Here is a 26,632-nt window from a genome sequence, read left to right as displayed (position 1 = left end):
ATTATTGTATTGCGATATTTAGACGATAGATGCACGATAGACGAGGATAGTCTAGTTACAGATAAAGTATTTAACACTATGTCGTGATTAAAAATGTTTTTAGTATGGGTATCACAGGATTTAGATTTGAATGCCATTTGTAAAAAGAAAAATAGTAATTAAATACGTGGTTCAAATCTCTGGCATGCAATGACCACTGCGAAAAGGCAAAAATTCTCCGAAATTCATCAACAGTTGCGTATAAATCGCAACGTTCTCACCCCTGATGACCATTACGGGCACCATTACCCAGTCGTACTTTACACTTTTAATTTATACTCTAATAGGGGTTATTCCGAACCTGACCCGTATAATTGCTGATCTGGAGTGCTATTATGTCGGGCATGTAACATGAACAAGATTAAATCGATGCGCATTTGTTTGTTTTATGATATCGCATTTCAACGTTATGTTTTTGTAAACAAAGTTATAGAGGATTTGGATTGGTCGATTAAATACATTGTGAGTGATTAATTCTTAAACCTATTCCAAATATTGTTCTGTTGATATTGTATAACGAGTCTTTTAAAAGTGTAAGCTAAATCACACAAGTGAAATTGTATTTTCTTACAACCTTTGAGTTTTGTTTGTTTTTCTTTTTAAAAAGTTCGAGTATTATAGTACGTCTTTTGACTTCCCTTCTCATGGATATTTTCAATTCAATCAGATATTCTGTACACTATTCACAGAATACCGAATAAAATGCAGTAAATAAAAATAATAACCTAACCACAAAATTAAAATTTTGAAAACACCCCGTCCGCGACATAGTGGACCGATTTTCATGAAACATGGCTAAGAACACTCCCGACTAACTCAGCTTTCAGACAAAAAAAAACTAAATCAAAATCGGTTCATCCATTCGGGAGCTACGATGCCACAGACAGACACACACACAGACAGACAGACAGACAGACGGACACGTCAAACTTATAACACCCCTTCGTTTTTGCGTCGGGGGTTAAAAAGATAGCTTATTCGTTAATTGTAGCGATTTCCAGCTTCGAGCTGTGACCTAGAAGCTTCCAAAACAGTTTCACATTGCTGCAATCTCATCTGGGTGGCTCGAAACCAATTAAACTGAGCCGACACCTTGGACGTATTTTTCTTTTTGAGCCACGGCCTTTTCAATCTCGCACGCCTGTCCGACGTCAAGAATTTAAAGCTATTTTTGGCTAGACCGGGCGTCCCTTTAAGCAGTCTGTGACGCGATATAGGCCCAAGAAAGTAGGTACTCGATTTGTCTTCCTGATCGGTTTCTTGCCCGAAAACTTATTAAACATGTATAGACTTCATTTAAATCCTTTTTTGTTGTCCATTGGTGCGTAATACGAGTAAAATTAGACTATAGTCCACTGAAAATTATGAAGCAATGGAGCGGTTTAATATATTACTATACAATGTTAAATTTAGGGTGCATTTTGAATTTAACAAGTTAAGAACTTGTACATAGCTTTTAAAAAATGAGCGTTTGAATCAGCCAAACGTATGTTTAAAACAATATGTGTTAGGTTGTTTTTATAAAATCGACTTGTTGATTCAAATATATGACCGATTCAAATGAAATAAACCAAAAGCAAAAAAAAAAAACTTGTTGAACGAATTATGAAGCAACTGGTTGTTTTTTATCAGTACATACCTACCTACATAAAATACCTCTATAACTGCAAATAAATAGTTTCGTTCCATTCCAATTACATTGCTATCTTGTAGCCGGATATGCGACTATCAGTGTCAAATTGAGGTATTTCTATTTTGTTTAAAAAAACATGCCTTTTGACACTGACAGATCAGTATCTTATGATAATATCGCAGTGACATCTTTCTCAGATCTTATAAGCAAATTTCGAATACGTAGTTGTTTTTATCGTCATTTTACCAGCACTTTATTTTTCCGTTAAAAATTTTCAATGAATTGTCATAGGTATACCTTTTATTTTGGTTATTCAACCCCGCCTTAACAGGGATTTAAATTCACGCTGTCATTAATTACAACTCACATTTGTGTGCGTAATACGCGAGATTAACCTTTATCGCGTGTTGCGTTGAAACAAATCAAAGTTACTTTTACTTTAGACGTAAGGTAGCGAGCGAAAGCCTCCATTAATTTCCATCCGCTTTGCCTAAATCTCAGCGAATGAAGGTTTATCTACGCGCGTGAACCGGAGAACCGGAAAAGCGTAAGAGGTGAGAAATGGTTATGCGTATACTGCTTTAGGGGGAGCGCGTTCATTGTTTTAGATCGCGTAAGGCTGACGCAAGCAATTGATACAGATTGTTTCATGACTTCGGTGCTGTGAATGAGGTAACACATTGTTTTATTGGGTATCGCAAGATTGGGCAGATCAAGAAATTTCTATGAGGCATACCGCGCGTGAATTGTTCCGCTTTATGAGTCGACAGGGCTCCCTTTCATGGTCTACAGCAACCCTTCTAGCTTATCTGTTCTTTTGTTTGTTTAACATGACAACCACCAAAAGAATACACAGGAACATTACAGAAGATCATAATCTACTTACCTGATCTTATGATTAGCTGCCGACATACATAAGTATTGTTACACATACATGCTGTCGTGCGAATATGTTCCATATTAATAATCCTTCGTGCACATTTATTTGTTATGTGCTTGCCTGCTACTTCTTAGCAATCTTTATAACATATATTTTAGCATTATACTAGGCGTATTGTACTTGGATATGAATTGGACGAAACCAATGAATTTTGCTTATATCGCTGTCGATATAACTTAACTATTCCATAAGGACCGTTCTCACAGGCTATAACTACAACTATTATAGTATGTTCTGTAGGTACTAAGTGTGTATTTACTGCACATATTATAGTTTAGGATGGTTGTAATGCCAACAAGCGCACCATGAAACTGCATTACGGAGTTGCGAGAAATTCAATAACCGACCCGTGGGGCCAAAACTATGTCACCGGGCAAGACTACCTCCAACAGATACCGTTTTATGGGCATTTTCAGAAATTGGGACCCAAAATTAGTGACACCTGCTAACAAAAAGTTAACTCGCTGTTAGTTTTGTGACGACAATTTTTTAAGCTTTAAATCTCAATAAAGATATTGTTTTTGTGTTAATTACATAAACTATAAGCGATAATCTACACGTAGAACGTGAAAAAAGTTGATATTTAGACAGATTTTATGCTTGATTGTCGTCACAAACTGACAGGGAGTTAACTTTTTGTTAACTGTCACTAATTTTGGGTCCCAATTTTTGAAAATGCCCTTATGAACGTTATTGTTATTCGAACTTAATAACACACCAGTAAAAGTGCTTTTCATCGAAACTCTCTGATACATAGCTGTGGTGCTTTCCACTAACGATTATGCACATTACACTAACCTTCAACTAAGTAAAGAAGACAAATTCGCCATTTTCATATAATTATACATACAGTTTTACTAACGAATACGCCGCACACGTCAAGCAACTGATCGTACCAGAAATGCAACTGAAAAGTGCGCTATTCTAAAATGAAGTAACAAGTAGAAAGCAATGATTGGATTGTAGTGTTTAAGCGCCTTTGCGTTACAAATACTAGTCATTGTCATATACACGGTGAAATAAAAAGGATCGTTCAAACTTTGCGTAGTGACTTTTAAGGTTATAATGAATAACTTTTATTATGGGACCAATGCTGAAATCACGAAAAATAATTTAGCTGTTTCATACATTTCACGACTGTCATGATGCCGCCCATTTCTATGGTCCCATAGTAAAAGTTGTTCATTACATGCGCGGATCCCACCCCCCCTGGAGCCTAAGTTGGCCATACAAATAGACCAGGTGACCCCCCCCCCCCCCGGGGCCCCGGGCCTTTACCACGTGACCCCCCCCTGGGCACGAAGTTGGATCCGCGCTTGGTTCATTATCAGTTCAAAAGTCACTATGTAAAGTTTAGACGGTCGATTTTATTTCACCCTGTGTGACTTACCTACTAAGGGTAATCTGTGCATCCAGCTCCTCATATCTCGACACGTGCCTGAGAGTCGTATCCGCGTCTTCACTGCACCAATAGTATTAATATCCGATATGGACTCACTGTTCAGTCTAATATATATTACTGAACTTTGCTGTGACAGATTTCTGTTCAAGTTTGATACTGAAACATATTCTATTGTTTGTATTATTACCAGAGGGCGGAATTGCTCATGGCAAAAATCAAACGTCAATAGGGTTGGAACGTTAAATTTTATCGACTATCGATTAAACTGAAATTATCAGTATATTATTCAGTTGTTTTCATCGTATGTAAGATAAGGATACTTCTTTATGCATTTGTTGACTGTTTCGTTTTGGAATAGGTAACCATTTTTTCAAACGTGAATTAGTTGCAAAAGGACTAGTGACAGAAACGGTAATCAAATGTCAAATCAAATCAAATCAATTTACTTTTAATCTAATCAAAGAGGTCAAAATCAAATGGTCGAATACCTAATCAAAGGTCAACGTTAAAGTCAAAAATGTAAAAAGTGACTGAATTTATCGATAGATGAAAATGTCGATAAAATTTAACGTTCCAACCCTATTGACGTTTGATTTTTGCCATGAGCAATTCCGCCCTCTGATTATTACTTAAGTGTCCAAGTTTCCAGTACAAAATGAAAAAAAAATACTGTGAATTATACATACAATTTTAACCATGTAAAACAGTAATTCTTTGTGCTTAGTGCAAAAAGTATTATTTTACGTGATATGATTATCATTATCAATGTGAGCGAACAACTTAACATGGGTGTTATGGGCGAGTAGTGTGCACTCTAATTTTCACTTCGATTGATGATGCTAAAATTATTTGATTTGTTCATAATATAATACCAAAGATAATTTTCATTTGTAAACTTGTTCAATATCAACAAAATTCAAAACTAACTATAGTTCAAAAGTAGAATAGATAAAAAATATACAGTTTACTGTGCAGAAGTAGTTCGGAAGTCGTTAAAGCGCGGAGGAAAGTTTGCAAGCTTAAGATCGTCTGTTTTCTTTTGTTGTAAGAACAAATCTAGTTGGCAACTTTTGCCTCGACGATAATCGATGGCGGCAATATAGCTGTGTGTATAGGATTGTTTACTGGGAACGCGGGAAATCCTTGTTCAGAACTATTTTGTTATTTTCTCATTTCGTTGTCTTGGTGATTAGTAATCTTGGTGAATAGTAGTAATTAGTGTACTGTATATAAAAAAAATACGCCAAGATAGTATTTAAGATACGGCAAGTGCGGAAAAGAGGAAGTTCAAAACGAATGGCGATAAATTAAAGTGTTACGAATTCGCACGTGTATCGTACGACGTTTTTCAGTACAGTTGGCCCTCTGAATTTTCTACCTGACAAAAATAAACCACTTTGCGCACTAGTGCATTAAAACGACATATATTATACATCTCGACGTATAGATTTTCACATGTCGACGAAAAATATAGCTATTTAATAAGGTACTATATAGTTTTTATGTACACTATTTACATACAAAACGAATGTTACTCGACCCAACACTAGAAAGCCATGAGCCACAAAACTTTATGCCACTACGTAACGCGTCATAGATTTTTATTGTTTACCGACACGAGAGTGAGAGTTAAATTACGTTTTTTTAGCTCAGAAACTAACCGGGAAATGCTTTTTGCACCTTTTAAAGGAGCAAAAAGAAAAAGGCTGAAACTCCTCTTTCTTTTTAAGTATATATATATATATATATATATATATATATATATATATATATATATATATATATATTTCTTCGTTTTGGTTGCATTGCGTACTTCTGCCACTATGTTTTTAAAATACAGATAACACTATTGAAAAATGTATATATTTGCTGCGACTGTCATACAGATACATACACATAGAGACTTGCTCACACTAACACAACATGTACACAGACACTTACATGAACGTACTTATAATAAAGCGTTGCACAAACTTTTATAAAAGGTTCTGGCAGAATATCAGCGATGTGGCTTGCCGTGGGCTTGCCGCATCATCATGCTGAGCCAGCGCCAATTCTCTGCCACGACACATGGTCGTATCATTATTAGTTTAGATTTTTTAGAATAGATTATTTTTCTTAATTTTAAGTTGCATGTAAATGTTTCGTAATTTAAACCATGTATGTTGTAGAAATGAATAAAGTTTTTATCTATCTATCTATCTATCTATCTTTTTGTGTTACGTATGTAGGACAAAACACTCTAAAATGTTCCAAATATGTATGTATATTCTCCTATTTAGACATTTTCGACTAAATTATTTTCAGTGCATAATTATGGTGCTACTTTATCGCACTAGTGCGCAAAGTGGTTCATTACGTGTCTATGTTGAAACTTCTCAGGGCCATATGTACCTACTAAAAAAACGTCGTACGATACACGTGAATTAAATTTTTACATTCGTAAAAACAATATCTAAATTGATAATAATATTCTGATCCCCATTATAGACCTAAGGACTGTATCGTTAATTATAGGGACAAAACAATCCTCGTCTAAATGTTGACATGTGCATAATTTTGTATTATTATGGTCCGAGAGTATGATCTGAAGGTATTGGTAAGTACTTTTTGATATAAGAAGGTCTGATATTTTTTGTATTTTAGGGACTTTATGGTACTTTCATTAAGGTCTAGCAAATAAATTTCGGACAACCCCTAATCTGGCTTAATTTGAGAATATCTCAAAGAGTCTTTGTACGATTTCGACAAACAAAGGTTAATATGCTGCCAAAATATATTTTTTAAGAGTCCTCTTCATGGTTGTTCAATTGGGTACTTGCAGAATAAATGCGGTGAATTTATATAATTTAAAAAAAACGCATTTTTGAGCAACGTTCCGGATTGCCGTAAATTTTTGATACAAGCAGGATGAGAGAAATAGATAAAAAAATTAGGCATAGGCCATGTCTAATAGACATTCATGGTGTTTGAACAGTGCCTAAACCAGATCGATATAAACAGTGTATGATAGTTAAATTCGACATCAAAGTCGGAGTTAGCGTAAGCGCCATGCCACATTTTCTAAATGGCCGCCATACACAGATAATGAACTTTATTTTTTAAAAATAACAGTGGCTACACTATGTCTAGATATTCTGCTTTGTGGATCATGTGTCGTTGAGGTTCGCACTGTACAATTTTTTTTCGCAATTGTGTCGTCTTGTACGCACTTTGTGAATTTTCTAGTAGCATTTGTCCGAAATCGTAATTGGTACTCGGGAGGATTAAGTCAATGCTGTCTAAACCACATGCTTTACGTCGAGTTTCTAGGACAAAATGCGTACCTTATTATGTGCCTTATTAAGCCCATGTCTTGTTATAAGAAAAAATATAATAGCAAATAAATACGGCTACTCAAAGTTGTCTCCATATTTAACGATACAGTCTTTATTATTATCGAAGTTTTTACAAGGTAGGAACCGTGTAAAAAATTCGACTATATCTATATTTTATGCGTAATAATTATCATCACCTATTTGTGTGCTACAAGCAACATACTTTTTAATTAACCTAGCTACTGTTTTTAAATGGGTGCGTATCGATCGATATAACTTTTTTTGATATATTTTCAGTCGTTATAACGATGATTTGATATAATTATTGAATCATATAACTACAAATAATATACTAACAAATTGTATAATTCTTATTTAATATAATGATCATTTTCTCGAATAACATTTAGTATAACATACTTTGAGTATAATGCTTATTTCCTATAATAAATAAATTGTATAAAACAAATTCTTTCTAAAGTACAGTTAGAATTTTAAAAAAATGTACAATCAATTAGATCCATCATTTACCAAAAAAAAAGATTAGGTTAGAACTGTGACCCCTGATACCCAACGCGCTGCTACCAGAAAAATAGGTTAGGTTAGGTTAGAACTGTGACCCTTAAACATATGTACTGCTATCAGAAAAGTAGGTTAGGTTAGGTTAGAACTGTTATCCCTTAAAAAAAGAATAAAATTAATTCATGAAATGTTTTATACTGTTTGCTAGTTATATTATACTAGTCGTATATCAATAGATAGTTATACCATATAACGGTTATTATAAATAAGTGTTATACGAAATAATAACTATACAAAATAAAAGTAGATATTTTGTGGCTATACCAAATGTTAATTATGTCAAATGAGTGATTATATTCTTTAGATATATGCCAAATGTTGTTATATCAAATGTTACTATACCTAAAAAAATTATATCAATCATTACACACCCTTTTTAAATTACCCCATCAAGAGCTTAGAAGCCAAGAAAAGTTCAAGGAACGCATAACTTACTTTGACCGCTCGCTGAAGAGACTCCCCACATTCAAATGAGCCCGGAGAAGCCTTCAGCCTAACACGTCATCGCTTCTCAAGCCCCTCCCGATATAGCGACTAATGCCGCGTTCACATCGATTCCACTGGCATTCCAGTACAAATCCAGTACTTACTAAACTGGATCGAATCGGTTGCTTTCGATCATTATCAATTTATCGTTTGATGAGTTTTTGTCATTTTCATTTCATCATCTTATAGTGAGTTTACCGTTTAGGTACTATTTAACGTTTCTTCCAGCACTGGATTGACGGTCTTTGTATATTATTGCAGTGTCGCTGGATTGGGCCAACCTTTGTAAACAATTGCTTACTCTTTGATATCGAAACACTGGTGTTTCTCTATTTACTTTTCGATATTAGCGCAACAATGAAGTGCGTTCGCTACGAAGCATAAGCGATTATGAGGTTAGATAAACACCCTAGGATGCTACTGGAATAAAGTGAACCGGTACTGGAATGTTCAAATTGATTTGAACGTCGTCAATCAAGTGCTGGATTAAATAGTAAAAACTTATTGTTTTTTTTTGGTAACATTCTCTTTAAATTCACTGGATTGGAAGATGAAAAATCTGGCATTAATGTTTCTATAGTGAGTGTGCACGGGAAACGTCCCACTTTGTCGATTGTTATAAAGCCGATTTGTCAGTTTATTCATATAAAGATACAAGTAAATCTCGCCTTAATGGTAACCGACAAAGTGGGACGTTTTACTAAACACACTACACATTATGATTCGACTTTAGTGCTACATTCGATCACTGGACTGGAATGCTATTGGAATAGATGTGAACGCGGCAGCAACCACATTTACCAGTGTCGCTAAGAATTAGCTGATACAGCATTTAAATAGGTGACAAAATTCATTAAGATGATCGAGTACGGCAATGGCTAAGGGATTTCGCTTTAATTACGTTGAACACGATTTTGGAATGTTACATTTTAGGTATAGTTATAAATATTGTTTTGGAACCTTGTAATAAATTATGATGTATTTTTAGATTTTCTTTTTAATTTACATACATTTATCAAGTTTTATAGCGCCCGATTTTAACATATTTAGGATCTGTGTTTTTTTTTATTCATTTACTTGGATCTATAGTGGAAAAACCTGTGTACGTATGTTACATTACGCCAAGCAAAACATGAAAGTTTGGTTTTTAAAAAAAGGCCTTTAAAAAAAGGCCTAACGTTAAGTTGGCAAATCTTAAGTAGCAAATAAAAAAAAATATTATGATTATTTGGGAAATTAATATTCGGCGGAATGAAATTCGGCGAAACGTGTTGGGAAGTGATATTCGGCCATACAATTTTCGCCGATAAATAAGAGAATCATGGCCTACGACAAGGCAAGTTGTGCTAAAGGGTCAGGCCACAACAGCCTATTAGCTAAGGGTCCCCCCACATCTAGCGTCCCGCGAACGTCGACGCCTCTCCAACGCCCGCGCGGCGTCGACGCCGCGCTCCCGCAGCGCCGACGCGACAGTCGCAGTGACGTCCGCGCGGCGTCGACGCCGCGTTAGCGCCGCGCCTCCTCGACGTCAGTGGCAGTTATTTCTATAATGTAGGTGCATCCAGGCGACTAGTTTACAGAGGGTCTGTGGCCTGTGTTGTGTCAATTACGTTTGACGTATTGCTTCCCTGTCACACTTACGATTCCCAAGTGCGACAAATGTGTCAAAAGGTTCACGGCAGGCCCTCCTCAATGAATGCTCTTGACACGTATCTTTTTCTAGGTAATCATCGGAAAAACTGTCATTTCATAGAAATGTTGTAAAAACACTAAACAGAGAATGTGTCGAATCGAGAAACGAGAGCAAAGAGCAAGATTTACGCGTGTAGCGACCGTCATGATACTGGGATCCCGGTATTGGAAGCCCTAGCGCTGACTGGACGTTGGTCGCCGCTGGCATCGCGGAGGTGCTGCGCGGGCGCGGCGTTAGCGCGGCGCCGACGCCGCGCGGACGTCACTGCGACGTCGACGTTCGAGAGGCGCCGCAACGTCGCGTCGGCGCTGCGGGAGCGCGGCGTCGACGCCGCGCGGGCGTTGGAGAGGCGACGACGTTCGCGAGACGCTAGATGTGGGGGGACCCTAAAATGACGATGTATCATCTGTCAAAGTGTTGTTTTATTTTGTTTCCCCGTAAATATGCTATACTGGGTGGTAAATAGTTATAATTTTGAATAATAAAAAAGATTAAAACATAGACTGATCATAAAACTTAATAGCTTACTTAAATCTTAATAGGCCCATGACACACCTTCCATATACCTATTCAATATTCGCTGATGTTTATGTCGCAAGTTCAGGTGTCATGATTCATGACGCCATATTGCGAAGTGCGCTGTAAAAGGGACACTAAAACGCGACCCGGTTTACAGCTTCTGTAAAGTTTACATTGTAACACTGTCATTAAACCTTTGTACTTTTGTTCATGTTGGTACTAACGTTTGCTATTGTTCACTTCATAGTCACAGCACAGGTTAATTTTATTGCGACTCCCAAAGCTTCTGTCCTTATTTGTAGGGACAAGAAGCTTTGTACCAAACATTGCGTAGATATTAAAAATATTATATTTAAACTAACAAAATAAATTGATAATAGTTACAATACTTTTGGTGCATTTCGTTCGTAACATTAAGTATGTTTAAAGTAAGTGTTCATCATTGGCCTTAACGCCCTAAACGTCTATTGCAGACGGTTTATGGTGTAACATTCGAAGGGAACCTTATGCGAGACCGAGTCAGGACTGACAAGACAAGTTTGCAAAATTCAGTGCTACGTATTTCGTGTTTTGTATTTCTTTCTATTCGTGATTATGGTTAAATAGGCAATTGTCTTATTTTAAGAATATTATAGATAATCCTGGCAACTTTGCCTGTAAAAGTCAGCAAATAATTAAGTCCCATATTGTTTTGGCTTCATTTTTATTACTACAGAAAATACATAGCTTTATTCCAAATGTCAAAAGTGTATAATTAAGTGAATTAATGTTAAGAAATACAAATGATTCGGTAAATTTTCAAAGCCAGTGACCCGCGCGGACCGGCCTTTTGATCATTTGCCCCATTAAAATTAATTAAGATAGACTCAAATGGGAACTTTGATTACAACGAAAATTACTTTAAAAGCTTTACACGAGTTTCATTTTCTTGTCTTCTGGGTTTTGAAAACATTCATCAACTCACGAAAATGTCTCACCTCTCGTGCTAGATTAGATATAAGAAATTTAAGGCGTCAAAAACTAGACATTTGGATAAGCTGTAATAGATATTATAAACCAAAGAAAAAACGACCAAAACCCACCGGTGACTGAGCCGGGAATCGAATTCGGGTCTTCGTGGGGTAGTTCACGCGGCTCGCGGCTGTTTACAATTTTTATATAAAATAGTGTGACTAATTTTAGAACAAAACGGGACTTAATCGCGTAAACACTTACATTTATATTTGGCCCGACGTTTCGAACATCACATTATGTTCGTGGTCACGGGTAGAAATATAAATGTAAGTGTTTACGCGATTAAGTCGCGTTTTGTTCTAAAATTATGAGTGCCAATCGTTTTAGTCTATCTAAATCAATATATAGTGTGACTACTTAATAAAAATCGAAGAATATTTCATTAGAAGTATGTGTATAGATAGAAGAAATTTAGATGTCAAATTGTGTTGAAACATTTGTTATAAATAAAACGTTTCCCCTCTCCTCTCCCGTGCAAGCACCGGACCCTTGAATGGGGCAAAAACGCGCCCGAGCCTACGCAGCTCTTCAACTACGGGTTCATATTGGGCCTATAGATCGGATCGTTTGTAGGGTTTTTAAAGGCCCCTTCAAAAAAGTAAAAGAGATATCATTCACGTAACAATGGGGTGGTCACGAACAGACTCTGGTGCAATTTAAAGGCTGAAAGCTCATTCATTTTATCGTATAGATGTTTGAGCGATGGTAGATCTATTAAGAGTGACATGTCAGCGATTTCTGTATTATTTATACCTATTATAAATGAAGGTTGTTACATTTTGGAAGTTAGTAAGTAATGATGGTATGTCGAAGGGGAATTGTTGTTTTTGATGTGTCGTTAAATTATATATCAACATCGTCGTATTTATAAAAATAATGATAAAGATTTCACTTGACTTCGGTAATAATAACAAGGTATAATTATCTACGCTTTGTGATTGCTATAAACACAAAAAGCCTTAACTCATGATTCATGATATTATTGTCACATTTTATATCTCAAATTTCAATTTACCATTGGCCTAAGATGAAATGAGTTTTGTATACCTACACTCAAGAAGTCAAGACTAATAAGGTACAGGCGAGTATTTACACAAGTACATACATACATTACACTATTAACTAGAGTGCCATATGTGTCCCCTTGTATTTAAGTACTAAAATATTACTATATTTTGTACCGAAACTTATCAAAATACGTATCATATCAGACATTCAACAAAGATCTCGAGAAAACACATTTATTACATTTACGCCATGTTTGGTTTGGTGGGAAGTTGTGAACTGCCAACAAAATATCGCATAAATTTGTATATTACATAAACTACGGGATACAGACAGGCCAGTGGCTGTTCAAACACAGAATCGAATGATACCAGTTTTATATCCAAGTAACAGGCAATCAATTCATGGAACAATATCTGTAAAACTAAAATTATTGTGTTGTACAGTTTAGTCATATAATATATAGTATACTACAGGCTGTTTCAATGAACGTAATACAAAATAAGTGACTATTAACCACGACCGAGAATATAATGCAAGTATCCGTCTTAAAATTCTACGTAATTAAATCTTGTTAATTTTCTAATAAAATAAATAAATCCACTCATTCTTGAAGTGTGGTCACTGTGGTCACTCATTGTGACGTCATGGCATGACGTCAGTTGTAGGTGTCTGATCATATGGATGGTGATAAGCAATAATGTGTCAACCCACAAAAACTAAAAAAATTAGATTTTAATGCCATGTTATAGCTGGATTTTTAAACTTCTATTTGCAAAAATGACCTTTTCATTTTGAAAATTTTTACTATCCCAAAAGTAAAAAAATAGGTTAACACAAATCCTTTATCGTGTGTTGCCTGTTTTGCATTAATGTGTCAAGAACCTTAACTTATTATAGTAATTGGCAGAAGACATATTTAAATTACAATAATGTGTTATGAGGGTTGACTCAACGATTTTTTTACACTTGACTCATTCTTGCAAAACGCAAAAAATGACATAGTTACCCACTATGAGACTTGAATGATTATTGCAAAATGATATTTTATTCGTTGTTTTATGCTACGACCCGTGTTATAAAACATAAGTCATTATTGTTAAATTATATTCGGGTCATAAATTGTTCGTTTTTGGTGTAAGTACCATGACACTATATTGTAAAATATAACTGTTCATATTAATTTATGTTTGAATAAGTTATGACTTAGTCCATTAGTATATTTTTGCACATGAATGGTAAATTCAGTACGAAATTGAACATTTTAAGTCATGAATATATTCGTTATTATAATTTGCAAACATTTTTTACAAGTACGTGTTTATATAAAAATCTAATATAAGCTACTATTTTTTATAATTACTAATTACATTAAGACGTGTTAATGTATGCATAAAAATATTGTTTGATTTTTGAATACTTACTGAATGGTAGTTTATTATTTTGTTAAAGATATTTTATGTTTTGTTCTTGTACAAGTCATGAGTTATTCATAATTTTAATAACTTAGTCTATTTCTTAGCGTAAAAAAATATTTTGTTGTATATTTTAGATAAGTATTTTTTTTTTTTTTAAAGATGATTATTTGGTTTTTGTAACGATTTTTTGTTGAAAAAGCACAGATAATTTAAATATGTGTCTAGAAATGATCATTACTCTAATAGTTAATTTATAGTATTTTATTCAACAGGCGTTTAAAGGAGGTCAAGAAATATGAGTGGCGTACTTTCCACGAGTATTTTGGAGTCAGTTAAACACCATTGCATACAATACTTTTACAACGACCATGCACTTAGTTTTTAATAGTTTTTTTTTTATAATTCTCGCGAAATTCACACTGTTTCCTGTATTGCAAAGCTTTGCACTGTCAGCTCAGCTGCCCAAAGTTAATGCAATGCGTTGCCATGATTACAGAACCAAACAGTGCGTTTTCAGTTTTTTCGATACGCACAATCCTGTAAATGACGAATAACAGTTCGGGAGTAGAAAAATCATTAAAAGGTTTGATTAATAAATAATGTATTGATTCCTACATACCTAATAACATAAGTGACCATGACTGATATGTTACTTAACACCTATAAAGTTAAAAATATGCATAGGTAGAGTATTTTACAACAACAATTTATGTGCTTTAACATGTTTATTTAAGACTCATAGATATTTTTAAACAATTAGCAAAAGTGGGTTAAGTATCATAACACAGTCTTGAAAAAGTTTGACGTCATCGAACAATTCGCAATAAAAGAAAAGGGCATTATTTCGTCAAATTGAAGTTTGTTTTGAAATTAAGCTACAATAATCACTACTACTGAACGTATTATAGCTGAAAAACACAACAATCTATATAAAAACAATTTTTTTAAAGAGAAACACAAAAAAATGAGAAAAAATCTTTAGACGCCATTTTCTCAAAATGGTTGGCGTGTGGGTTGACACATTGTTGCTTATCAGCATCCATATCAGAATTTAGGAAAACAATGATATTAATGATTATTAACTACTTTAACGACACGCGACGCGTTGTACTCAGAATATATAAATCCATAACATAGTCATGTTTTTAAACACAAACACACGTTTATAAAATATCTGACAACTGGTCTAAAATAGATTTCAGCAAAACAAAACTGCTATATCGCCTCCCTCTCGAATCTCTCAATGGACCCTTTCAGCGAGGGTAACCAAGTGTCAGAACTTTCTATATTTAGCAGTGATGCCATACGATGGATTTTTTTAATAACTCGTAAGTCTTAAATGTCATGTTATATTTTTTTCTCAAACATGTATGAAATATTGATGTTATGTGCCTTATAATTGGCAGCGAAGTATGACGTTGCAGGTGCGGCTAGGACCATTGATAGATAATGGAATTTCATACAAACCTTGCAGGCCAAGGCCGGCAAAGTCTTCTTTTTTAATTTCCAAACACAGATAATTGTGACATAACATCCAGGTATTTAGCCAATTAAAAAAAAAACTATAAGGGGCTTTATAGACGTGTCGACTGCAACTGGTACGGGCCCTAGACAATATTTGATTTTGGGTGCGTTTTCATACAAAAAAAAAATTTTCGTTTTTTTTTTTTATTTTTTTTATTTTTTGTTTTTTTATAAGCGTATACGGGGTACCAAAGGGGAACGAAAATTCGATTATTTTTGCGCTACGACGCACCGTTTAGGAGATACAGCCATTAGAGATGGGTAGTGGGTAAAAACCCGCGGGTAAATACCGGGTATTTACCGGGTTTTTACCCAATCCACCCGTATTTACCCTTTTACACCCGAATGAGTGGGTAAAAATTTTTAGAATGTAAAACGTATTAGAATTAAGGTTTTCGTTATTATTTTACTTTGATTTACTTCGTATAACATTCTTGGATTCAAATGAAGTAAAAATACTATCTGAATTCTTACTTAATAGCAATTTAGTCTCCAGGTGCTGGCCAAAGTTAGATGATAGTGTAATAAAGAAGACTTAGACTACAAGCCGGATAAGTAGAATAGAACAGGAACAGTAAAACAAACAGTTGATAGTGTTTAAATAATTATTTATTAGGTAAGTACAAAATAAATGTCATTTATGAAATAAAGAAATTGTTTATGATATAGGTAATTGAAACATACCTAATCAAGAAATTAAGAATCACGAAAAAAACCATACAGTAAAAAATAGGCGCATGGTTTAATAAAAACAATAAAATTGTACTTGTACCGCTCGTCCAAGATCGATTTCACTGGCAAGTGGCAAATATCCATATAAGTCCAAAAGATAACGTTAGCTTAAGTCACAGAAAAACTACTTCAAAGTCCATAAACAAAACAAGTGTCGAAGTACGACGTGATGTAACACATTAAGTAAAACGGGAGCAAGTAGTTGTGTGCAGGTCAGATGACAAATAGCAACTGACCTCTCTTGCGGGATCCTAGAGATTTTTTTTGCAAGTTAAGAGAATCATAGCTACCCGCCTTCTGATTGGCTGCTAGGTATGCTAGAAGTAGACGATCCAACAACAATAGGTGTCAATTTTAAATACCATGAGGTTCAACGCAGCTGTTTGATAAGATGAAGAGATTTTTTTTACAATATAAGTGCTGTTTTAATACCAGGTGGTCTAATGAGCGGTATTTTGTTTGATACATACATACATACATACATACAATCACGCCTGTTTCCCAGAGGGGTAGGCAGAGATCACGGATTTCCATTTACTACGATCCTGACAAACCACTTTCGCTTCACACACTTTCATAACATTTCTCATACACGCTCGTCGGTTTCGAGTACTTCTGACCTGGCCTCTTTGCAATATTTCCCCGATTTGATCAAGAAAAGTTCGCCTAGGTCTTCCACTACCAACTGACCCTTCCACTCCTTTTTCATATACTTTCTTCGTTAATCTCCTCTCATCCATCCTCTCTACATGCCCAAACCACCTTAACATACCCATCTCAATCTTTGTCACCACATCTACATCCACTCCACACTTCTCTCTTATCACGCTATTTCTGATCCTATCACTCAACTTTACACCAGCCATGCTTCTTTTGTTTGATATCTGACTTTTTATGATTGTTCTGTACATTTTTCAATAGATAGTCTTCTATTACTACAATAATATCAGTATAAACTAAGTTTCTAATCATACAGAAGTCATCCTATATGGTTTTTATAATAAAAATATCATTCGTGTCGCTTAGAATTATTCAAAAATAACCATTTCATAATAAAATATAACGTGATGAAAAGATAAGTGAAGGAAATATAATTTTATTTAAAATTTATTTCGTAATAGTTTTTACCCACCCAATCGGGTATTTATGGGTTTTTACTGGGTACTTTGGGTAAATACCGGGTATTTACCCGGTATTTACCCACCCCTACCCATCTCTAACAGCCATCCAAAGTTACTATTTTCAGTAGACTTTATTTATTTCATACCATGTTTGAGAAAAGCACTATACATACATACCTCGGCGGGAAATGGGGTTGCCCCCTTTGTCCCGGCCTCTGTAGTAATGCACTATTTTTCACGTGTCTACAAAAAATATTCAATAAATAGGTTCCAGAGAGACAGATTACATTTGTCAAATTATTTTAAGTAGTTCTATCCTGTCCTGCAGTTTGGCAGAAGATTTAATATTCTTAAAAAGGGTTTATTTTGAGAATAAACGATTTATTTATATATTTTTTTATCCAGTATTTTCTGATGGGAAGGTAAATTCTATCAAGAGCCGTAGAAAAGTAGCAGTACTAGCAGCTAGATAGTATTCAATAACCACAAAATTAAAATTTTGAAAAAAACCCCGACTGCGTGCAATAGACCGAACTAAATTTAAGACAGACAGACAGACGGACAGACGGACAGACAGACAGACAGACAGACAGACGGACGGACGGACGGACGGACGGACGGACGGACGGACGGACGGACGGACGGACAGACAGACAGACAGACAGACGGACGGACGGACGGACGGACGGACGGACGGACGGACGGACGGACGGACGGACGGACGGACGGATGGACAGACAGACAGACACGTCAAACTTAGTTATAACACCCCGTCGTTTTTGCGTCGGGGGTTAAAAAGAGTTGTGTTAAAGATAATGTATGGGATGGGGACAGTTCTTATATTTTTTTAGTCAATATCTGCTTAAGAAACTTATAAGTTATTATATCGAATCTTTAGCATTAATGTTGACATTATTAGAAAAAGAATTTTTCCCTCGGTTTTTGAAACTGCACGTGACACCCCTATTCGGCGGCGTGACTTATCTATCACACCCGGCCTCCGGTAAACACATTTGTGTTTTCTTTGTTGGCCTGTGTCTTCTACAATATTTTGGGGTAAGTACTTTTCTAGAGGTATATTAGGAATATTAGGATAGCTTTTAGCTGTGATTTTAGACCTTTTTATTTCGGTGAGGATCTTTTGTAGATGTGAATATGATGTCACTATTATACAAAATAGGAATCTTATTCAGAATTTACTTAAGCAAGAATTTAAAATTTAATGTATACAATTCGTAGGTTTTTTTTTTATTTTAACTTAAGTAAATGCCAAAAATTCAAATACTCATCATGGTTAGAGGCTGTGCGCAGCCCTTTCTCGGACCATGGAATTAGCGTACCCTTTTTTAATTAAGTTATCCTTTTTATTGCTGATGTGTATCTTTTAGATTGCGGAGACGTTAGAAATGCGCAGGTCTTGCGTAATTATGTTTACGGATTATTTTTATTATTGTACGGTTGAAAGCTCTCGGTGATACCTTTGCTTGTGTTCTGTTTCGCTGGGCCAGGTATTTTAGAATCGTGAATATGACATTTGGCATGAAAAATAAGCGCGTTACAAAACACGGAGAAACTAAAAAGCAAAAAATAATAAACTTTTGAATTCAGGTTTCTTATCGGATTGCAATAATCTAAACATCCAAATTATAAACAAATCAATTATTTTTGTAGTCGGTACCAGACCTGTTCGTCGCCTTGCTAGAGGTATTTCCTGTTTGCCCCACCCAACCATAATACGCAGGCTGGCTCCGACTCCAAAAATAATTGATTTGTTTATAATTTGGAGGTTTAGATTATTGCAATCCGATAAGAAATCTGAATTCAAAAGTTTATTATTTTTTGATTTTTAGTTTCTCCGTGTTTTGTAACGCGCTTATTTTTGAAGGCGGTTTTATTTTTTGTTAATGAGTTTATTTATTTGTTGATTTTTAGTGATTCCTATTGATATTATATGTATCAGTCCGAATATATGTACAGTAGTGAAAGAATTATCCTTTAACTCCTAACCATTGAGGAGTTGACCTTCCATCATCAGCTCAGTCACATAAAATTATTACCATCAGGCGTAAATACTGGTGTACCTTTGAAAAATACACTAAAACATTACATGTGCCTATAACATTTGAAGAGTTCCCTCGATTTCTCCAAGATCCCATCATCAGACTTGGTGCCAATGGGACCATCTCGGGGTTATACCTGATAGATTGAAAAAAAAAATTGAAAATCGGTCCATGATTCTCGGAGATATCGAGTAACATACATACAAAAAAAAAAAAAACATTCAGTCGAATTGAGAACCTCCTCCTTTTTTTGAAGTCGTTTAAAAAGGGATTACAGGGATTTGGGATGTGTGAACATACTACTAAGTCACACCTCGGACACTGGCGATCAAATATATGAAAGAGGCGCGTTCCTAGCACACAGTCTAAGCTCGTGTAGGTGAACGCTTATGATACGCGTATGAGTGAGATATGACAGGTCGACTGGTCGCGTTTTTGACAGGCGGTAACTGTGAGGTAACCGAGAGGGGGTGAGCGGCACTTTCAGCGGGGAGCGGGAGTGGCCACACTGTACGATAGTACTCTTTATTATACTGTGACTAAGTTATATATGTATAAATATGACTTTATTATGACTATCCGGAGAAATACTGGTATTTTATTCGAATAGTACCAATAAGTTAACACTACTGTATTACTATGTAGTAGATAGGACAGTAAGCTACAAAGTTGCTCGTGCATGATTTGTTCACAATGGTCACTTAACCCTACAGCTTACTATTTCTAAACCTGCGTCAAGAACCTCTCCGGAGTCATATTTCTTCTGAAAGTTTGGATTGCCACTTCTTGGACGAATTCTTGCTTTATACCAGCTTAACTGGAGATTTTATGCAACACGAGTTTTGCACGTATTATCACTAACTTGAACTAGTATAATAATAAATTTAAAATTAATAGCTACGATAGCCTTTCGGTCTGTTACCTACTCGCACTTGAATCGTATGAAATTTTCTATGGAGACGAATTAGGTGTAAACCGACGTGGGCTAGGTACTAGTTACCAATTTTACACAGACAAAGTCATGAAGAACTACTTCTATAACTTACTGGAGTTCCACTAAAACAAGAAAACTTGAAGTAAAAGTATATTATGAGAACATCAACCGGTGCTCTAGATCCCTAATCACTTATTTGACGCTGACATATCGCTAACGAAAGCATAAACTAACTCATAATGCTCTGTGAGACTTTCGCTATCGAATACGTCATTGTCACACTCGTGGTAAGGACACAACTCACAGACGCCAGACTGTGGCGCCGCGTGTATTCAATTACCACTGCAAGTAGACAAGTGCGAAGTGAAGTGGTTGGCAAACACGGTGATGAACGACGCGCTAAATATACGTACAATGTCATATTAACAAGGTTTTATATACGAATTAGTATATGTAGGTACTTTTAGGGCATTATTTTTTGATAGAAAAAGGTTTCGAATGAAAGCTTTTGAAATACCTACGAGTAAACATGGTACTACTCTCGCACTACAATCAATCAGTCAAGATAATGTTATCATGTTTGCAATCAAGATCATGTTTTGAATCAAGATAATTTTATTGGTTATTATTCAGATGTAATTAATCGTAACTGGTTTTGAATTTTAGCTTATTATTATGTTGTCAATTCATTCACCGATTTTAAAACGGAAGACACAAATAAAGCCTATGTAAAACCATGCCTTGGAACCAAAAAGAAAAGTTTATATTCGTTTAGATAGCGCCATTTTTTTGGTCGACGCTCGGTTAGATGGCGCGTATAGCTAAAGGATATATATAGGTACATATGTAGGTCAAATTTTCATAACTAAATTTTTAAATATTTCAACTCTGTGTCCAGAGTTGTTTGACTATGACTGCCAATTTTACTTTGGCAATAATCCTCTATAATATACTCTTTCCTATAAGGAAAACCCAACAGTTCTCCATTCAGCTGCTCGTGTGTACGGAACAGGGTACGTTAATATTACGATCAAGGGCGTCAGTTGTGATTGATCACTTCGGTATTACATCAATATTTTTCTTATTCCATTGTTGCGTCCGTACTAGGCCAGTCATATATCACCGTTGTGCCCAACAACACAGTGTTAATATTAGTGCAGTAAGAGAGATATGTTATATTACCTATTATTTTGAATAGTTGCTACCTGTTGTGTTCGTGTTGAAGTTCAGTCAAAGCTCAACATTGTTAGTTACCATAAGGCCGATATTTGATGACACCGTAATGTACTATTTTTCTTGGATACGACAGTTTTGAAGTGAAACTTCTAATGCGACTTCCAACTGAGAGCGCGTAACTCTGTCATTGTTACGTTGCGTAAAATGCCACTCACTCAACATTCTCTCGGTGTCGTTACGCTCATCACGACTCATTCATTCCATTCATTCACATATTCACTGAGTCAGTGACAGAACAAAATGCCTAGAATGGTTTTGAATGGTGGAATGATTGGTTGGAAAAGTTTCACTTCTTTGGCGCGGAGGGACAGCACGCACTGTTTTTCTTTTCTTATTGTATAACACAAATTTACTACTCAGATAACTCTCATGAGCATCGTCGGGAAAAGATGCAAAATAGTTGAAAATACTTTGATTTACTGATTTAAATATTGACTGTGTCTTAGCCAGCGTGTGATCTGAGTGATATTTATAATCAATTTACGTTCTGCCATTTACTGCAAACATAAAGGATTTTAACGTAGAAAAAGAAATACCTGTATGATTTTAGACTACGCTATGCTACATAAATACTTGGTCTAAAAATAAAACCAACATATTTTCATTAAACCCATTTTGAGAGGGACCGCTACGGATCGTAGCATTTGCAGCGTAGCAGCTTTTTTCCGCTTTTTAGAAAACATACTTATATATTTACTTCAGTCTTCAAAAATAACTCTTCAAAATACCTACAACTTTTAGTGAAGTATAAGCAATATTTTGGTGGTCAAAAAGTATTTAATCCATATTTTATAACATAAGGTACAGCGGGGCAAATCTCGACTGGGGGGGCAAATATAACTGATCCATTTTTTCCATGTTTTACAATGTGTGCATTATTAAATAGAGCCGGTTACCGGCACACCGTACACATACATGTAGAACTCAACATCTTGTGTAATAATGAAAAAAATGGATTAGTTACAATTGCTTTGAGATTTGCCCCGCTGTACCTTACTTATAACTAAAAACAGCACTCTCTCCATCGGGATATTCGGGATTGTAATTATAAACAAGTTTGTCTCCGTTTTTTTTCACAGCGTTGTACAGTCACCGGCAATAATATCACACAATAACCTAACAACAAAATTAAAATTTTGAAAAAAAAACTCTGACATAGTGGACCAATTTTCATGAACCATGACTAAGAACACTCCCGACTAATTCAAGTTTCAAACAAAAAAACTAAATCAAAATCGGTTTATCCGTTCGGGAGCTACGATACACAGACAAACAAACAGATTGACAGACAGACACGTCAAACTTATAACACCCCGTCGTTTTTGCGTCGGGGCTTAAAAAGAAGGCTTAAAAAAAGGCTGCTGGCTCTAGACATAAGATTATGAGTATATTTTTGCGGCTTTCTTTTTGTGCAATGTTATTGCCGGCTACCATATCCTAATATTAATAGCATATAGCAGCGGCCGGAAGCCAGCAATTTATCTAAGTAGAAAATTAAACCGAAGTCTGTATTTTAGCGACAGCGTGTTGTTTATCACAATCACTAGGGGTTTAGGCACGTTTAGATTGTTCACGCGAGCGACGGACAAACATATCGCTCTCGCTGACCGGACAGCGTTCGCAAACAGAAATAGTAGATATGTGTTTAGTTGTCCACTGTGGGTTTGTTAGCAGGAAACCCTTAGGACCCCATTAGTACGTGTGAGATCTCACCTACGAATTTTAATACATTGCGGTATATTAATGCAATGCTGAAAGTATCCAACCTCAACAATGTCTGCAATGTATGTGTATTCGCGCGCCGTATAGGTGGGTTCTTATATTACGTAAATCGGGAACTTGGCATTTTAACCAATCTAATTGCCCTTCAATCTTTCCCATCACGAAGCAATGGTTTTCCAGACCGTTGGGAGCGCACCTCTGATACCAACACGTATACGTAGAAACCCCTTTTGACACTTTCATGAAATTATTATTTATAGAAATCTAAACAGGTAATCAATATTCTCTAAAAACATAATTTATGCCATACATATTTAACAATTTGCCATAATTTTTTCAACAACGTTTTATCACTTACCATTACCACTTAACTGTCCGCTAAAACTAATCATAATAGTACTAAGTCCTTATAAATATCACCTACATTTACATAACTATTCCTCATTAACATGACCATAGGTACTTAGCTGTAAGATTTTGAAATGTGAGTTTGTAACTAAAATTTCGCGCGGCTAAAGTCCATGGCAAGTAGTTCCTAATCCTTCACCTTGTTTTAGACGAAGCCAAACTCACAAAGCCACATCATTCAAGCTAAGCTAAAAGTTTAACACATCATCATACCTAAGTAGCGACACCACCTAACACCGTGTGCCCTATAGACTAACTTATGCTATGTTCCCCAGGTCTAACAGAGCAGTCAGAGAGTAAGCTACTTACATACAAACTAAGCATGAACTTCGCACTAGTTTCAGAACACCCCCCACATCACGCCCGTTGTATTTATTACCCAACTTGCATGTAGTTTTAAATGAACTTGCAATGTAGATTCCAAAAACCAATCATTGCAATGTTCCGCTCCTCATTTTGTACGATTTGGATTTTTTCTTCTCATCAGCTCATAACAGAAAACTCAATGTATATTTGTAACTACTTGGAGTTATTATGAACTGATGCGTAGATTTTTTTTTAATTTAGCAAAGGGGTTAAATGCCCAAAATTGCTACTAAGTTGATTTCCAAAATGAAGGGAAAAAATTACAGATATTCATATCTAACTATTACCATCATGTAAACATGATACCATCTGGACTGTACCTTACATCATTTCTAACACTTGTTTTGATATTTAATTAGCTTAAGAAATCACAACATCTATTACTGGTTTACTCAAGATTGAGTTCAAATTGTTAATAAACACAATTGGGTATAATTGGTGTGTAGGGGAGGATCGCAAATACATATTTCATACCTACATTAAACCTCACACGTAAACTCATTTGCAAGTTAAATAGTGTATTATAGTCACCCGTACTCAAGCATAATTTAATTACTTCGTAGTATTTATTGCTCCTCAAATTACGTCGGGACGCAATACATTAAATTGATATTTTATAGTGTTCCTTTAGCATCGATAGATTGGATATCGATAGTTTTTCCAATATCACGGCTACCGTGAGAGTGTGTGTTAACAGTTTTTAGTATTTGGCGTTGGGAGTTAAAATTTGGTATTGATTTAAAATGTATTGAATATCTCGTTCAACATTACTTTACAGAGCCATTTTTCCCCGGAGTAGTGACCTTGTAACAATATATTTTAATGAATTCGTTAATAAAAAAAAACTATATCATTGGTTTTCATGTAATAAACATTGATAGAAAATTGTTGTTTTTTAATATCCAGCAGCGCCATCTACAGTGTATGTTTGAATAAGGAATGCAATGTTCTAAATATAATTTTAAATATGACATGATGTTCATGACATTGTATTCTAGTTGTCACTCAATAAATCATCTTCGGAGCATTTACACGTATTTGATTAACAATAGGTTATGGGTATATTTTATTGATCAATACGGGGGGTTTAGTCAAGTATTAGATTGCAGTTTACAGTGTATTGTGTTATTTATTTATATTGTGAAGTGATCTGTGACTAATCTCCGGAGATGTCGTCACCAAACTATGTGGCGAATGTGCCCAAGTTACGTGGCCGAGAAAATTATTGTGAGTGGGTTTTCGCAGCAGAGAATTTTCTTATCCTAGAAGGCACGCAGAAGTTTGTTACGCGTAAGCCAGAAGCTACGGGTACAGAAGTTGCAGATGACGAAAAAGCCCGTGCGAAATTGATTTTGACTATCGACCCTTCCTTGTATGTCCATGTAAAAGGTGTCAAAACTACGTTTGAATTGTGGACAAAACTCAAAAGCTTATTTGACGACTCTGGTTTCGCCAGAAGAATTACGTTGTTACGAAATTTAATTTCCATAAGGCTCGAAAATTCAAATTCGATGACAGAATACGTAACAAAAATGGTAGAAAATGGTCAGAAATTAAGTGGCACAGGTTTTGCCATTAGTGATGAGTGGATCGGCTCGCTATTATTAGCAGGTTTGCCTGAGAAATATTCCCCGATGATTATGGCAATAGAGCATTCCGGCATTTCCATCACGACAGACGCCATCAAAACAAAGCTTTTAGACATGGAAGAGAAAAATTCAAATTTGACAGGGAATGGGAACGAGACTGAGAATGCATTCGCGAGTACGTCAAGTTACCAACATAACAAGAAAAACAAAACGAAATTTGTCTGTGGTAAATGTTGTATATGTATAAAATGTGGGGTAGTTATATAGTTAATATTTCGAGGGTACGCCCTAAATAAATCAGTTGTGTCGTTGACTCGGAGTTTACTTTCTTCTCTTACGCATTAAAACCCTTAAAATATTACTGGCGACGAGAACAAAGGATTATTTTGCGTAAAATAGTGTTTAAAACGTGTGCAGTAATTAGTAAATATGCCGATCGGCAAAATTGAACCGTTTGACTTGGCGAGTAAAAAGTGGTTGGCGTACATTAGGCGTGTCAAGCAATTCATGACCTTAAACGAGATTAAAACTGAATTACAAGTGGCCACTCTAGTGACTTTAGTTGGGGAGGCTACATATAGTTTAATGTGCGATTTGTGTGCGCCGGATGACCCTGAAACGAAAACTTTTACCGAGTTAGTGAAAATAGTCGGCGACCATCTCGAACCAAAGCGCTCCGAAATCGCGGAGCGACACGTATTTCGTCAGCGAAGACAAAAGGCGGGCGAGCCAGTCGGAGATTACTTGCAGGCCCTAAAACATCTAGCCAGCACTTGTAACTTCGGCAGCGGTCTAGAAGAAAACCTTAGGGATCAATTCGTATCCGGGTTATCGGACGAGGACATGAGGTCCCGCTTATTCGCAGAGGCGACGTTGACGTACAAACGAGCGG

The 26,632-nt window shown here is 35.7% G+C and overlaps 1 protein-coding gene across 1 annotated transcript in view; it reads left to right on the top strand.

The window, feature by feature from the left end:
- Window positions 1-26,632, top strand: part of LOC125229837 (Kv channel-interacting protein 4-like) — a 210,871-nt gene that overhangs the window by 30,852 nt on the left and 153,387 nt on the right. The window contains exon 3 of the mRNA XM_048134779.1: window positions 24,061-24,081. Within this exon, the coding sequence (XP_047990736.1) occupies window positions 24,061-24,081 (21 nt within the window). The remainder of the gene's footprint in view (window positions 1-24,060; window positions 24,082-26,632) is intronic.

The sequence above is a fragment of the Leguminivora glycinivorella genome, chromosome 9 (genome assembly GCF_023078275.1).
Source record: "Leguminivora glycinivorella isolate SPB_JAAS2020 chromosome 9, LegGlyc_1.1, whole genome shotgun sequence".
Lineage (NCBI taxonomy): Eukaryota > Metazoa > Arthropoda > Insecta > Lepidoptera > Tortricidae > Leguminivora > Leguminivora glycinivorella.
Note: the sequence above shows the minus strand (reverse complement) of the source record. Positions and strands in the feature narration are given on the sequence as shown.